At 40.1% G+C, this 17,122-nt stretch overlaps 1 protein-coding gene across 1 annotated transcript in view; it reads right to left on the bottom strand.

The window, feature by feature from the left end:
* The window catches only part of LOC123246974 (solute carrier family 22 member 1-like), a 59,997-nt gene extending 47,516 nt beyond the window's left edge, over positions 1–12,481 (bottom strand). The window contains exon 1 of the mRNA XM_044675759.1: positions 12,071–12,481. Within this exon, the coding sequence (XP_044531694.1) occupies positions 12,071–12,481 (411 nt within the window). The remainder of the gene's footprint in view (positions 1–12,070) is intronic.
* Positions 12,482–17,122: the final 4,641 nt, after the last annotated feature.

The following is a 17,122-nucleotide window of genomic DNA, read 5'->3' as shown; positions in this document are numbered from 1 at the left end:
ATTCTCCTGACTAAATTGTAACATCAACAAGCATTTATTAAATGTCTCTGTACCAAGCACTATGCTAGGTACTAGGAACACAAAGATCTAAATGAAAGAGTCTCTGCCCTCAAGAACTTTACATTCTACTAAGAGAAAAGGGAAGTTAGGTGGTGGCAGTAGATAGAGGGCCAGGCCCAGAGAGTCAGGAAGATTCATCTTTCTGATTTTAAATGTGGCCTTAGATATTTACTAGCTGGTAACCCTGGGCAAGTCACTTAACCTAGTTTGCCTTAGTTTCCTCCTATGTACAATGAGTTGGAGAAGGAAATGGCAAATCACTCTAGTATCTTTGTCAAGAAAACCCCTATTAGGGTTACAAAGAAAGAGTCAGGCATGACTGAAACAAACTAAACAACAGCAAAGATAGAAAACATCAATACATATGAAACATGTATAAAAGAAATATAAAGTAAATGGGGAGGGGGAAGATTTGGGGAATTAGGAAGGCACTAGTAATTGTTTGGATAAGGAATATCCTTATACATAAGGTAGCATAAAGAGAGTCCTAAAGGAAATCAAGAATTTCAAGAAGTAGCAATGAAGAGTGAGAGAATTCCAGACACAAGGACAGCTTGTGCAAAGACAAGAAGTAAAATGTTGTATATGGTGCGGGAAGGAGAGTAATGTATAAGGTTGAAAGGTAGGTCAAGGAGAGGGTTAAAGGACTTTAAAATTAAATATAGGAGACAGGTGGCTCAATAGATGGAGAGCTAGACTTAGAGATAGGAGGTCCTGGGTTCAAATTGACCTCAGACAATTCCTAGCTGTGTGACCCTCAGCAAGTCACTTGACCCCCATTGCCTAGCCCTTACCACTCTTCTGCCTTGGAACCAATACACAGTATTGATTCCAAGATGGAAGATATGGGGTTTGGGTTTTTTTTTTAATCAAACAGAAAAGTAGATACTGAGTATCCCAAAATTCCTTGTGCTGGTTAAAGCTTTAGTACTAGGAATTTGGGGAAACCCTACATTTGATGTTACAAGCAATAAAGAGCCATTAAAGTGTCATGGTCAGAATGGTAATTTACAAAAATTAGTTTGACGACTATCTGGAAGATGAATTGGAGAAGAGAGATTGGAGTCAGAGAGACAAATTAGGAGACTCTTGCAATATATTGTCTGGGTGAGAGGTGAAATGGATCCAAACTAAGGGGGTAATTGCATGAGTCAAGAGAAAAGTATATATTTAAAGAGATGTTGTGGGGTTAGAAAGGATAAAGCCTGGCAATTGTTCAGCAGCAAAGGAGCAGAGAAGGTAGATGATGGGAATAACGCAAGGAGTGGATTTAACAGTGAATGAGTAAGAGATTTGAGAGCAGAGGTAGTTGAGATGGTTAACTTATTCTTTTGAGAGTGGAGTTTGGGAAGGCAGGAGAGAGTAGATAGAGCAGGGCTAATAGAATTTTGTTCTTAATCAATATTCATTGAATTGAAGTGAACTGAAACTGGTATATTTTTTAATTTTATTTATTTAGAGTATTTTTCCAGGGTTACATGATTCATGTTCTTTCCCTCTCCTCTTCCCTTCCCCCTCCTGGAGCTGACAAGCAATTCCACTGGGTTATACATATATTATTGTTCAGAACCTATTTCCAAATTATTCACATTTGCAATAGAGTGATCATTTAAAGCCAAAATCCCAGTCATATCCCCATCAAACCATGTGATTTATCATATGTTTTTCTTCTGCTTTTCTACTCTCATATTTCTTCCTCTGGATATGGATAGCGTTCTTTCTCCTAGGTTCCTCTGGATTGTCCTGAATCATTGCATTGCTGCTAGTAAAGAAGTCCATTACATTTGATTGTACCACAGTGTATCAGTCTCTATGTACAATGTTCTCCTGGTTCTGCTCCTTTCACTCTGCATTGAATCCTGGAGGTCTTTCCATGAACTGATATATTTAAATCCATAATCATAACTTGTGTGTAATCAGGAACTAACCATTTATAAATTCTGGCTATGTGGAATATTGTTTTGTTATTAAAGAAATACATGTCAGATGCTATTAGTTCTAAGTAGAGGCTAAGGTCAAAGTGTTTCTGTTTTTATTCTCTTCTCTAATTATTGTAACCTTGGAATAAAGTCCACTTTCTCTCTTTCTTTTCCAATATAATTAAACAGTCAGTGGCAGCAGGACCTAAGCCATGGTTTGGAGATCTTTCCATGAAACCATTTGCTTCTAACTGGAAGAAATTCTATTTACAATTGAAAGGCTTACTGTCTGTTAAATGCTAGATTAACCCATGTTGATTTATCATCATTGAATGGTATTAGCCATATAATCCATTATTATATCTAGGATATTTCTTACTACATCATTGACCATATTCCTTTGGAAATATAATCCAGATAAACATCCTTTACAGCTAAGCCTGTCTTATCAGAGACAGAGAGGAAACAGAATTAAATTCTACACATTTCTGGTCAATAGCTGGAGTGTAATCAATAGAGACAAGTTATATGGGTAGAGTGTTTGTAGTACTTTCCCTGAGAAATAAGAAATTTATTCAAGAACAGCCCTGAGATATCTATCACCTCATACCTACCAGACTGACTGAAATGACAAAAGGGCAAAGTGACAAATGTTGGAAGCTATGGAAAAATGGAGACACTAATGTACTGTTGGTGGTACTGTGGACTGATCCAACCATTCTGGAGAGCAATTTGGAATTATACCCAGAGTTATAAAACTGTGTATATCCTTAGACCCAGCAAAATCATGGCTGGATCTGTTTCCCAAAAAGATTAGGAAAGAGGAAAAGAACCCATAGGTTCCAACATATTTATAGCTGCTCTCTTTGTGGTGGCAAAGAATTGGAAACTGAGGGGATGCCCATCAGTTGGGGAATGGCTAAATAAATTGTGATACATAATTGCAATGGAATGTGGCATATGAAGCAATGAACAGACTGGCTTTTTTTTTTTAACCTTAGAAAGAACCATAGGAGATAATGAACAACGAAATGAGTAAAACCACATGAACATTATACATAGCCACAGAACTAATACTAGAAGAATAAATTGAGAATGTAACATCCAGAAGGCGAACAGAAAAAATACAACATGAAAGACTTAATTTATATGAGTATGTTGGCCCCCCTGATGATAGCCTATGTGATGCAGGGAGGGTGGGGAGGAGTTCAGATACTACTGGATGGGATCTATTATGAAGATAAGAAGAAAAGTAACTTAAATATATAGATTTGTGATTTCGTTTGTATACTGTTTTCTTTATCTTTATATATGGAAACACTTGCTTTGTTTGGGTTTGTAAGCATTTGGAATAATAATGATAAATTTAAATAGATTTTTTTAAAGATATGAAGAGAGTCCACTTTTCCCCCAGACATTTCCAACTGGATATTCTGTAAGCATCCGGTATTCAATATGTCTAAAACAGAATTCATTTTCTGTCCTACTAGTCAGAAGTATCAGAGTCATCCTGGGAACAAGGCAAATCTCCCAAGTGCAGAAGAGTAGAGAACTGAGTCAAAAAATAATTGGGAAATATTTAGCCAAATAAATATAAATATAATACAACATAGATATAATATTGTTGTTTTCCAGGTCTAGGTTTTCTAAGGGCCACTGGTTCCTCTAGGCCCAGTGGATAGAGCACTGGGCCTAGAGTCAAGAAGACTCATCTTCCTGAGTTCAAATCTTAATGGTTGTGTGACCCTGGGCAAGGCAGTTAACCTTGTTTGCCTCCATTTCATTATCTGTAAAATGAGCTGGAGGAAGAAATGGCAAGCCACTCCAGGTTAGCTTTGCCAAGAAAACCCCACATAGAGTCATGAAGACTTGCACATGACTTCAAAAAAGACTGAATAGCAGCAAATGTAGCCCAGAGATCCATTTCTAATTGAGTTTGATACCACTGAACCTAGATCATCTCACCTTCGTATCTTCCTTCCCTGTGAGGAGCACACTGCCATCCTTCCAGTCACCCTATCTGCAACCTTAGTTATCCTCAGCCCTTTGTTCTATCTCACTACCATATAACCAATTAGCTGCCAAATCTCATCAGTTTTACTTCTATAAGATGACTCTTATTTATTCCCTTCTCTCCATGGACCTTAGCTCAAGTCCTTATTTCTTTTTCCCACAACAATTAAAATAGGCACCTAATTGGCCCGCCTGCCTCTAATTTATCTTCTCTTCCCCATCCATCCCTGCTATAGCTGCCAAAATGATATTCCTAGATATAAGATAATGGATATTCATTAGCACATATCTGAAAAGCTCTCCCTCCTTTTCTCTGTTTCTTCCTACCATAGCTGACATACCATTTTCTACAACCTTTCCTGACTCACCCCAGTATTAGTGTCCCCCAAGCCCTTTTCCTGAATTACTTTATGTTTGCTTTATAGACATAGTGGGGAAACCCTGCATTTTAGATATACTGATTTCTGGACATATTATTTCCCCCAGAGGAACTTAAGATCTGGGAGGGGCTTCATTTTTGTCATTACCTTCAATGGCTAACATACTGCCTAGAACATAGTAGGTGCTCCATTTTTAAGCACAAAAGTATATATATATATATATATATATATATACATATATATATATATCGCTATGTAAACACACACATGTATATGCTTATTTGGTTTTGCTTTTTTTAAGATAAATCTATTTATTACAAATCCTTTTAATCCCCATTGGAAATGCCTTTCTGAAGCCAGAGTGCTGTATTCTCTCTGTCCCCTAATAGTCAATTATTACTGGCCTCTTGGACTCTGTACTCAGGCAATGGTTATTCCTCTCATATTAGGTGTTTTAGAATAGACCCTGTTACTTACAGGGATATTGTTTTTCTGGGGAGAAAGGCAAAAAATTAACAGGACCTACCAGCTTTTAGCCACTCAATGTGAAACCTTTACTGTTCTCATCTGTCAAACTTGACCTCCATTTACTACTAGCATCTTTCCCCAAAGTGTCTCATCATTTGTCTCTGTTTACTGGCTTCCCTGGCTTTCCTTAAATCCCAACTAAAATCCCATACTCTCCTGAAAGTTTTTTCTGTTGTTCAGTCATTTCAGTCATATCTGATTCTTTGTGACCCTATTTGGGATTTTCTTGGCAAAGATCCTGGTATAGTTTGCCACTTACTTCTTCAGCTCATTTTATATATTAGGAAACTGAGGCAAACAGGGTTAAGTGACTTGCCCAGGGTCATACCCTAACTACATGTCTAAGGCAGGCCAAGTTTGAACTCAGGAAGGTGAGTCTTCCTGACTCCAGACCTGGCACTCTATTCACTGTGCCATCTATCTGCCTCAAGTCTTTTCCAACCCCTCTTAATTCTAGTGCCCTTCCTCTGTTAATCATTTCTCATTTATCCTGTATAAAGCTTGTTTGTGCATAATTGTTTGCCTGTTGTCTCCCCCATTGGATCATGAACTCCCTGAGGTCAGGGACTATCTTTTGCCTCTTTTTGTATCCACAAAGCTTAGCACAGTGCCTGATACATAGTAAACACTTAATAAATACTGTAATGCAGGATTGATGCAAGATCTCTTGCATTTGCAAAATCACCCTAGGCAATCCTGGCAGTTAGGGGAATGGAACTTTGACCCAGCAAGGGCCTGTCTCAAGACCTAACTGTTGGAGCTGGGACTATAAATACTCCTGGAGAACCAACCTGGGGGTTCTGATTTCCTTGACCTCACCCAGACACCCAGCTACCCCCTGGACTTTCCCCTTGGGGCCCCGGGAGGTGTGGTTGGTAGGTTGTGAAACATGGGAAGGAATTAGTTAAGTTAGGCTAGCCAGGACACCCCTAAACCAAATCATTACCCTCTTTTGTCAAGCTGTTGACCACTCTACATCAGGGCAGTGGAATTTATCTCTGGCTGAGGGGCTGGTTCCCTCAGCCTGATCCTACCTTCTGAGGCTCTCTGCCAGCACTGGCCATTCACCCAAAGCAATAGCTTCTCCATACCCTAACCCTCTTCCCTCAGTTTACCCTTGTGTTTTAAATAAACCCCTTGCCTGATTCTGACAGTTTCCATAGTTCATTTATAACATCAACCAGGACTAATAGCTGAGGAGAAGGAGGATAGCTACCGCTTGTCTCCAGAGGGGGTTAGACCAGGCATCCATTTTATTCAGGAAGTGAGACTGGTTCACTTCTGTTGGTTTCTAGTTTCTCACCAGCAGGGAGGGGTTCCTCACTCCCACCCTTAAAGGAGCCTACAGACAGCAGGGAGACTGACTAGGCATCTCAGCTCAGGCCCACACATCCCTAGCTGTCTCAAATCAACAAATATTGTAGTTATAGGCTCCCTGGCCCAGGAGACCTACTGGTACCACCAGCTCCTCTATTATCAGCCTGTTTATCCCCATTATTACAGTTTGGCGAGCCAGCTAGGAGTCAAACCTAGAACCTTATTGACAAAGTGACTATTTCTTCTAACCTGTCACAAAATTTCAGCACAAGCTAAAGTAAAAATTTCCCCCCACCCTCATCCTTATTCTCCAATACTTGTGGCCCTCCATTTCTTTAAAGTTTATCTAAAACCACTACCTCTTATTTGAGTATGTTTTAGGGTTTTGGTTTTATAAGATTATTCACTTACAGTAATGACTAATATGAAAATATGTTTTGTGTGATAATAAATGCATAACCCAGATTGAATTGCTTGCCAGTTGCAGGAGAGGGAAAGGAAAAAGGAAGGGAGTCAGTTTGGATCAAACTTCGGAAAACTCATGTGGAAATTTATTATTAAAATAAAAAATAAATAAAACCACCTCCTCCAGGAAGCTCATCCTGATCAACCCACCCTGATGCTAACATTCTTCTCTCCTAGAAGTTTGAATGGATCATAAAACAAAGTAGACACACAACAGGCAAATGTAGGCAGTGGTGCTTTGTGATGCCATTGTTTTATGTTGTTATTGTTTTTAACAAAAAGAGGATGGAGACTGGGATATCTCTTTATTTTTTGCCTCTTCCCAAAATTGTTTGGCATCATAGGATACCAATGACTTCTCTCCAATGGCAAAGATGCAAATCATAATCAATCCAAATCTAGGGTTTGTAATTCTTTGTTATCTTGCTCATATCCTCTCACAATTATGCCACAGAAATAGGGGAAGGAGTGTCATCTAACCTGCTGGGGGCCTTCCTCACATGTTCTTAATACTGGTGGAACCCAAAGGCTGATAAACGGTTATTGAAATTCTCCACAAATGACCAGCACATCTTTTACTGTAGTCATTCATTTTCTTGATGATATCCTTTATACTACTTCTTCAAAATTCCTTAAACACTTGACCTTGAGCAAGTAGTTTAACATCGGTGTTTTCATTTTTTTACTACTCTTACCTGCCAAGCTTGACTTCCATCTACTACTAACATCTTTTTTAACTATCAAAGGGCTGATAATAGCACTTGTGCCTCAGAGTTATTGTAAGGATCAAATGAGATGATATTTGTAAGATAACAATTTTTTAAGCAATCAGCACAGTGCCTGGCACATAGTAGGTGCTATGTTATTCTTTTTTCTCTTCCTTTCTCCATAAAGTGTTAACAAGTATGACTTATTATAATAATTGTTTTAGCCAATACTCTCCTTTTCTCCCCCCCCCTCCCATCTCGAACTCCCAATCCCAGACAGCTCCCAACTATCCCAGCTGCAGAATGGTGGTAATCACAACTGATGGGGCACTTTCTTCCAGCCTCATTCTGCCTCCTGCTTAATTATAGGATGAAGAAACAGGAGAGACAAAGATTTTTTTCTAGGCCCTATAAAAAGCAGTAGAGTAGTGTTGTTTCCAAATTCAAAATCAAATGCCAGGATAATTTCCAAGTTTTGTAGGGGCAAATATGGTTCATTATCAGGAGTTTTAAATAGCCATCAAATGTTAGGGTTGAGAAGGAACCAGGCTGGTTCAGTTCCCCTGCCTCCAGGCACATTTTCACCAGGGATGACACTTGCTTATTTTCCATTTGCTTAAGAGGACTCCAGGGATAGAGTCCTGAGCTTCCCTTGGCAAATCCATTCCAATATTTACTAGTTCATCCAAAAGAGCTTACCTTCAAGCACTGTCTTTTTTAAACTAAAAAGAACAAAACATGACAAAATCCTCCTTTCTGTCCCCAAAGATTCCAACCTGGAGTCAGAGAAGAAGTCAGTGCTAGCCACCCTTCCTTGTTTTTTTTTGGTTCCCTCCCCATTAGTTTCAACAGGCATTCCATACTGCTTTTATTAGCTCCACCTCCACCTTAAAGTATTATTTGCTCTCTATGTCCCACAGGGAGAGAGAAATCAAGTTGGTCACAGTTCTCCCATAACCCTTGGTTCCCAGGCTGCTGATCAGAAAGCCTTCCCTAGAGATATCACACTCAGGAAATCTTGAATTGGTTATTTCAAAGTTCACTAGGATTGTGAAATCTTTTTCAACCTGATCTTGAAGATATGTGGAAGAGGGGTCTTCCAAGAAAAGAGCATCCATCCCACACCCAGCAGAAAGAAATGCAGTGAGCAAGGTCAAGTATTAACTCTAAGACAGAAGGTAAGGGTTTAAATAAATACATAAATAAATAAATAAATAAAAAGAATTAAGGTCAGATCTGATCTAGCCATTTTAGAGAACAATTTGGAATTAAATTAGAGAGGTATAAAACTGTGTATTACCTTTAGATCCTATGATACTATTGCTGGGTCTATTTCCCAAGGGGATCAGGGAAAAAGGAAAAGAATCTAGATGTTCCAAAATGTTTATAGCAGCTCTCTTTGTGGTGGCAAAGAACAAGGTTATGTCCATCAATTGGGGAATGGCTAAATAAATTGTGATGGAATACTACTGCACCATAAGAAACAATGAGCAGATTAATTTTTTAAAACTTGTAAAGCACTACATGAGATAATGAAGGTGAAATGAGTAGAATCAAAAGATTACATACAACTATAGATTTACACCAGAGAATGAAATGAAACACAAAAGACATAATCTATATAGTCATAGCTGTTTGCTAGATGGTGACTTCTATGGTGTGGGGAGAGTAGGGAGTGTTATGATGATAATAACAGATAATTTGGAGAAGCAGATAAATGTGTCAGGGCCAAATAAAGCTTCAAGTCCAGAGCCACAGATTGACAGGCTCCAGTGAGTAAAGGAGGGGGCTAAACACTCCTGGATCTCAAACCCCTCCCCCTTTAATAGTTGCTGTTTCAGTTGGATATGGAGACAAGATCAGATCCTGGTAAGTTTCAGTTATGGCTGAAACCCCAATGATGTTCCTTCTCTTTAATTTATATTCCTCACAGATTTGATAGATGAAGTAAACAGAAGCTAGTTAACTAACTGTTGAGGACAGAGATCTTCTTAAACTGGCAGCAGACGGGATTCAAACTAGATGTTCAGACTGAGTTGTGAGTATCCCCCCAAATAATTACCAGGCACAGATTTGAAGATAAAGGTTATATTAAGTAACAATAAGGAAACCTAGAGAGGTTAATGAAGATACTTGAATAAGGAAAGGTGATTCTGAACTATTAAAATTGAAGCTGCCCTTCCCCCCTCCACACAAGAGGGGATGAAAGCACCTAGCTGAACTTGTTAGATAATTTATATATCTAGTCACTAAATCACTAAGTAATTATATATTGATATGAATGAAGAATAATATTAACAAGCAGGCTAACCCTATGAGTAGAAACCACTGGCTTATGCTACAATGGCCACCTCAGGTGAACCCCTAAGTCTGCAGAAGTCAGCAGAGTGTCTGCTCATTTCAACCTCCACAAAATAACTGTCTCAAACCCTTCTCAACTGCCCCCTCACCCAAAGTTCTCCAGGGGGGGTCCCCTGGAACTCTGGGTGAGGCTGTCCCTGCATCTTTGCAGGGATTCCATGCTTTGCATCTCCACACAACAGGAGGGACTGGGATACATGAAAAGAAATTCTATAAATTAAAAAAAAAAAAGAATTAAGTTTAGATAGGGCTAACTAAGTAGCACAGTATATAGAGCACCAGGCCTAGAGTTTGAAGGACCTAGTTTCAAATCTGGCCTCAGACACTTCCTAGCTGTGTGACCCTGGGCAAGTCACTTAACCCCCAATTGCCTATCCCTTACCATTCTTCTCCCTGGTAAAGACTTTGAGAGCAAGCTACTCAAGAAAGCATCACCTTTGTCAGGTATCAAGAAGTATGAGAGTACACATTCTTGTATACAAGGAGAACTACTCAGAACCTGAGCATTTCAGCTGTATGCTGTTGAACATGTGGGGAAATTTAAGATCAAAACACAAATCTCAGTATAGTCAATAGATGGCATTTCTAGTGTAAGACTCTGTTCCTTCATGATAGTGTCCTTTCACATGGGGAAATCTGTTGCCAAGTCATCTGATTTCCTCAAAGTTTTAAGCCTGTTACAATAATGTATATCTTCTCTAACTGAGAGAGGTGAGACAGTTGTTCATGTTAATTATAAGATGAAAGAATAGATTTCATAGCCTGAATCTGGAAGTGATGGATACTAAAGCTGCTGTCTAGAAGGTTAGTTTCCAGCTAAACAGAGAAATATATTGGAAGCAGACACCTCTATGACTGAGATGTCTGGTATTTAGACATTTACAAAATTTATTTATCTTTTTAAAGTAGTCTCATTTAACAGCTAGTCAAAGCACATACAGATACATACACACACACACACACACACACACACACACACACACACAAACTTGGCCCATCTGTGTCTCAGTATGGTGCTGAAAACAAGCTGGCTATATCTACCCTTAGTAATTCTCACTACTGATAAGAAGCAGAATGACCCAATAGAAAGAATGCTAGACTTGAAACCGAGAGATCTGCTTTTCAATCTGTCTCTGACACTTATAGCTGGGGGATTGTTGGCAAGTCAGTTCTCTCTTCTAGTCTCTTTTTCCTCATCCATAAAATGGGCAAATCATCATTTCACTGGGTCAACATTCTGTCAGAGTAGACAGATCCCTTGGCCTGGCACTCATTTTCCTGAGTTCAACTATGGCCTCAGACACATTTTCTGTGTCTCCTTGGGCAAGTCACTTAATCCTGTTTGCCTCAGTTGCCTCATCTGATAAATGGGTTTGAGAAGGAAATGGCAAACAATTGCAGTATCTTTGCCAAGAAAACCTCAAATGGAGTCATGAAGAGTTGAATATGAATGAAATAAATGAAAGACAACAAAATCCTTATACTACCAGCCTTGTTCTTTGAGAGTAAAATGCATTGCATACCTTAAAGGGATAGAAACCAAGCCTGTGGTTTCATTGGCATTGGGAACTTCTCTACCAATGTAGAGAGGTGTCTATTCTGCAACCTTTATTCCTTGGATAAGTTCATTGACTTCTTGAGTCACTCAGAATTACACAGTCAGTAACGTCAAAGATGGGACTTTAACCCAAGGTACCCTGTCTCCAAGTTCAGCTGCTACACCATACTTGTGTGGTCATTGAGTTATTTTAGTTGTATCCAACTCTTTGGAACTCATTTTGGAGTTTTCTTTTTTTTTCTAACTCTTACCTTACCTTCCATCTTGGAGTCAATACTGTATATTGGCTCCAAGGCAGAAGAGTGGTAAGGGTAGGCAATGGAGGTCAAGTGACTTGCCCAGGGTCACACAGCTGGGAAGTGTCTGAGGCCAGGTTTGAACCTAGGACTTCCCGTCTCTAGGCCTGGCTCTCAATCCACTGAGCTACCCAGCTGCCCCCATTTTAGAGTTTTCTTGACAAAGATACTGGAGTGGTTTGACATTCCCTTCTCCAGCTCATTTTACAGATGAGGAAACTAAAGCAAACAGGGTTAAGTGATTTACCTAAGGTCACAGAGATAGTAAATGTCTAAAGTCAGATTTGAACTCAGAAAGATGAGTCTCCCTGACTTCAGGCCCAGCACTGAGTTGTCTCTATACCATGCTGCCTCTCTCAAAACCAATATATGAAAGTCCTTTTTCTCCTCTATCAGGAGACCCAACCTTTCCACTGCTCCCCATAAGTAGACCAGAAAAGGCATGGGAATTCTGGTTTGCTATTACCTCAGTCACAATGGAGGACCCTGTAGTGTCATACACCCAGCCATCCTGACAGGTGGTGAGGGGGATGTGGCTCCTGTTGCTGGCAAAACTGGCTAATGGATCCGAGCAGTTGAGGATGGTTTGTTCCCAATCCACATCGTATCTCCGGCATTGGCTGATAAAAGTGTCTCCTGGTATCCCCAGGCCTGGCACGGTGTAACTCAGCTCCTCTTCCAAACTCCAGCCACAACGTTCCCTTAGTTCTGAAACTCCAGGATTCAGGCAGCGGTGATCCGGGACGAAGCCCAGGAAAACAATCCCCACAAAAATGGGGGCAAAAGCCACCGACAGTAGGCATAGGACTAGAAAGATTTGTTTCTGAAATAAACCAAATTCCCCGATGTGCTCTAAAATATCATCTAAGGTCGGCATAACTGGGTACGACAATAGCTTTCAGCCAACTAATAAACCCTATTGCTAAATGGTCCCCAAGCTGAGAGTCTAAGTTACCAGCACCAAGTAATCTATTTGTATTTAATTCAGATTGCACCATTTCAAAGCAAGTTCACGCAGGATAAACATGGAACGACACAACCACATAGAAATAACCTTTTGCCCCCTTGTGACTTTTTCAGGGCAAGGGTGGGGAAGAGAAAAGCCAGAAGATGACAGTCCGCTGGACTGTTTGTTTTACTGGAGAAAAAATCAATAAGTTACAGGACCCTAAAAAACTTCATGTCACCCAGAAAGCGAATGGAAAAATCAATCTTCAAATTAGTTCAAGGGTACCAACGAGATTATCTATTAGTATCTTTCTCTTCATTACCCAGACCTACTGAAGGTCACTCACTATCAATGGCTGCCCTCCTTCTAGCCACAGACTCTCATTCAAAATCTTTAGTCACTACACATCCACCTTTGGGCCCCCTGTGCTTATGGTACAGTGAAAAGGCCAGAATAATTGTGGGTTTGAATTTTTATTTTACTCCTTTTTTTTTTTAACTCTCTGTATAACCTTGGATCTGTTAACCTCTCTGGGCCTAAGTTTACTCTTCTATAAAATAAGGTGATTTGCTAGACAATCTCTAAAGAGAGCTCAGTCTCTGATTTCTATCATCCCATATAAATCTTCTCAGGGATTTCTAAGGAGGGAAGCTACCAAATGGTATGGATAGCAAACCAGCAAAGATGAAAACTTCTTCCTTTGAGGTCAGTCAGCTCCAAGGTGCCTACTTTCCAGAGCCCCCATCAATGGGTCAGTCCACAGCATTGACTATGCACTTATATATGACCTGGAGGCACTTGTGTAAAGTGCTGAGGATATAAAGGCAAAAACAGCCCCTAATCCTCAGGAACTCACTTTCCAGAAGGACAGGAAGATGACTGGCAAACAACTCTGTACATACAAGACACACAGAGAAGGAATTGGAGGTAGAGGCAGGCCTAGCCCGAGGAGAAGAGAATGGAGAAAGGCAGGATGGTTTTTCAGGACAAGAGATTTGAGCCGAGTCTTGAAGTAAGCCAGCAAAGCCAGGAGGAAAACGATGGAGAACATTCCAGGCATGGGAGACAGTCCGTGAAAAGGCACTGAATTGGTGAATGGAGTGTCCTGTTCTAACTTTATAGCAGACTATTTACTGCCTCAGGGAGGAGAGGGAGGGAGGAAGAGAATCTCAAAATGTCAGAAAACAATTGTCAAAAAGTGTTTTAAAATGTAATTGAAAAAAATGAAATTTAATTTAAAACATTTTTAAACAACACAGCCAAAAAGGTCAGCATCAGTTTAAGAATGCTAGAAAGGTAGGGGGAGCAGGTGGCCAGGCTTCAACTGCTCTTCAGAGCCCTTGTGGGTCTTTGCAGAGTGTTAGACTCTGAAGACGCTTTAAAGAGGATTCAGTTCCTCCACCTCCATTGGATAAGGAAGGTCACAGAAGCCCAGGAGTTAAAGGGACTTTTCTTAGGTTGCATAGTAAGGAACTGCTAGGATATTCTATCTTTCAAATGCCCAATCGTTCCAAAGGCCTTCATTCAAAAAGAGAGATTTTATTAGGATTACATCAGATTCGCAATCATAAACTTGGATGAATCAATCAACAAACATTTATTTAGCTCCTACTATGTGCCAGGCACTATGCTAAGCCTATAAGGGGCAAAAGATAGTCCAGTCCCTTCCCTCAAGGAGCTCACAACTAATGGGCTCCTAACCTCAAACAAATATAAGCAAAGCAAGGAAGGAAGGGAAGGGAAGGGAAGGGAAGGGAAGGGAAAGAAGAAAGGATGAGCCACTTTGGTGGGGGACACTCTGCTTCATGGGTATTAAAGGCCTTCTTTGGTCTCTCCTACTTCTAATCACCTCCATATACAGTTGTTCCAGTCTTCCCATGGGATGAAGTGTTTAGGCTTTCAGTGTTGACTGACATTGTAGGGCATGGTAGCAGTACTGCCCCTAGGGGACTCGCTCATGGCGTTGATGAAAGCTATCTGAAAGTGGCTGCTGGTAAGTAGTGAGCTAGGTTTCATAGCCCTGTAGAAAGGTGGACACTAACCTGTTACTTTATCCATAAAGGGCAGGCAGGTAGGCAACAAACATTAATCACTTACTGTGCCAAATAGTAAACTTTTTTTGTAAACCCTGACCTTCTGTCTTAGAATCAATACTAAACATTGGTTCCAGGGTGGAAGAGCAGTAAGGGTTAGCTGCAATTGGGATTAAGTGGCTTATCCAGGGTCACACAGGTAAGAAATATCTGAGGTCAGATTTGAACTGAGGACCTCCTATCTCTAGTCCTGACTCTCTAGCCACTTAGCTGCCCCACAGAGCCTCAACTTAAATGCTGAGAAGATAGCCCCTGCCCTCTAGGGGCTTATACTCTAAAGGAGGAAGACAAAATACAAAGGAGAGTCAAAAAGGAGAAAGAGAACTGTTGTTGATAAATTTGGGGTTGTTTCTATTTGTTAGTAAGAAGGGCCAATTGGCTTAACTTTGTGACAGAGTTGATATAGGCTGGGAAGAACAGTAGGCCTTTTTACATTAAGACCTTCTCGAGAGATTTGGACTGACACAACTATGGAGACAGTGGGTAAAAACAGCATCGCTATTTATTAAGGTCTAAAGCAGTGGTTCCCAAACTTTTTTGGCCTACCACCCCCTTTCCAGAAAAAAAATATTACTTAGCCCCCTGGAAATTAATTTTTTTTAATTTTAATAACAATTAGTAGGAAAGATAGATGCACCTGTGGCCATCACTGCTCCCCTGGATCACTGTAGCCACCACCAGGGGGTGGTGGCACCCACTTTGGGAATCACTGGAAAGGATTAAAAGGTAAGGTAAATGGAAAGGTAAAAGCAGGAAAGATTCTCTAAATAATAATGGGGTACTACCTCCAACCACACCAACTCAAGGTCCCTTCTGGTGGGATCTGCCTGATCTTTCCCCTTATTACTACCTTGCCCAATTCCTAACTATCCAAGCCTATTTCTAAAAATTAGTCTTATATAATATTCAGTTACTGCCTCCTTGTGATTGTTCGTTTTAGTTTCTAATTTCTAGTCAGTCCAGGTTTTGGCCTAGTGGTTTCTGGCCTGAAAAAGTTGAGCCCAGCCTGCTCCACTCTGTAACCACAGAGGAACAAAAACCAGATTTTCTTCTTTTCACTGTATATCTTCCTTTCACAGTTCTTCCCAAAACTTCCAACTTCCTCCTCTTTCCACAACTGTCACTTTGGTTCAGGGAATTTCCCAAGAGCCAAAGTTTTAGCCACCTCTCTGGGCAGGGAATACCAGCAGAGAGAGAAAAAACAGTTGGCTTAACAGAACTTTCAACTCCCAGATCTTCACAGAATTCTTAAGTCAGGTCTTAGCTAAAAGTTCCATTTCAAGGCAGTCTGCCAGTCTGGCAGGGTTCGGACTCCTGTCACTTACTTATCAAACCTCAAATCTTATTTTACACCTAATAGTATGAAGTCCAAAAAGTCAGAAACTTTTGGTAGAGGGAGGGAAGGAGGGATGAAAGGGCTCCCCAGGGCCCTTCCCAAAGGAAGACCTTGTGAGGAATTCACCAGTCAGAGAAGGGGATTGGAATGGCAGAGGATGTTCCACTGTGAATAGGCCAAAGTGGATAGCTGGATATTCCTGGGTAAGGAGGCCCAAAGTGCCTTGGGAGGTTCCAGGTGAGGCTTGAGGGTCTGAAATTTTCTCCTATGGCTGATTTGCAAATGTTCTGCAACTTAAAAAGAGTTACCTGGAGCCCAAAGTTAATCATTCAGTCAATTAGCAGGTATTAAATGCTTATTTCTAGGCATAGTTCTAAGTGAGGAATATAAAGAAAAGCAGAAAATAGATAAGTGATTTAGCCAACCTCATATCACCAGTATATGGGTAGAGGTGGGATTTGAACTCAGGATATCTTTAACTCTGAGATAGAGCTTCTATCCTCTTTGGCACACACCAGGACTATTGTTAGATAGGGAGAACAAACATTGAATTCATTAGTGGTATTTTCTTAGACATCAGCTAAACCAACACTATCAATTAAAATAAAAATAAACCTTTGAATGCTCCTCCCCCCATATTAGAATATAATCCTCTTGAAGGCAAGGACTAGCTTTTTGCTTGTAGCTCTTAAAACAGTGCCTAGCCCACCTGCCTACCTCCCTATACTATTAGATTAGATTAAGCTATTTGGTAGTAATATAATGGTTTAAGTTTTCTAAGAATTTATGTGATAGATTGCACATGTAAAATCTGCATCAGATTGTTTACTATCTCAGGTAGGTGTGAGAGTTGGTGGGGAGGGAAGGAAGGAAGATAGGTGGGAAAGAGGAAGAGAATTTGGACCTTGAAAAAAATTTTTAATGAATGTTAAAAAAATTATACATAATTGGGTAAAAATAAAATATTTTTTTAAAAATTTCATGTGATCTATACATTAGCTTATGAATTGCTTCATTAAGAAAGAAGCCTCACAACTAAGGCACGGGAACATTGCATATGTCGTCACAACTAGATGGGTTCATTGGTTTTACTGAACTGAACATTTTCTCCCTTTTTAGAAAAAATTCTTTGGTATAAGG

Source organism: Gracilinanus agilis, chromosome 4 (genome assembly GCF_016433145.1).
Source record: "Gracilinanus agilis isolate LMUSP501 chromosome 4, AgileGrace, whole genome shotgun sequence".
Lineage (NCBI taxonomy): Eukaryota > Metazoa > Chordata > Mammalia > Didelphimorphia > Didelphidae > Gracilinanus > Gracilinanus agilis.
The sequence above is the reverse complement of the archived record's forward strand: the minus strand, read 5'-3'. Positions and strand labels throughout refer to the sequence as shown.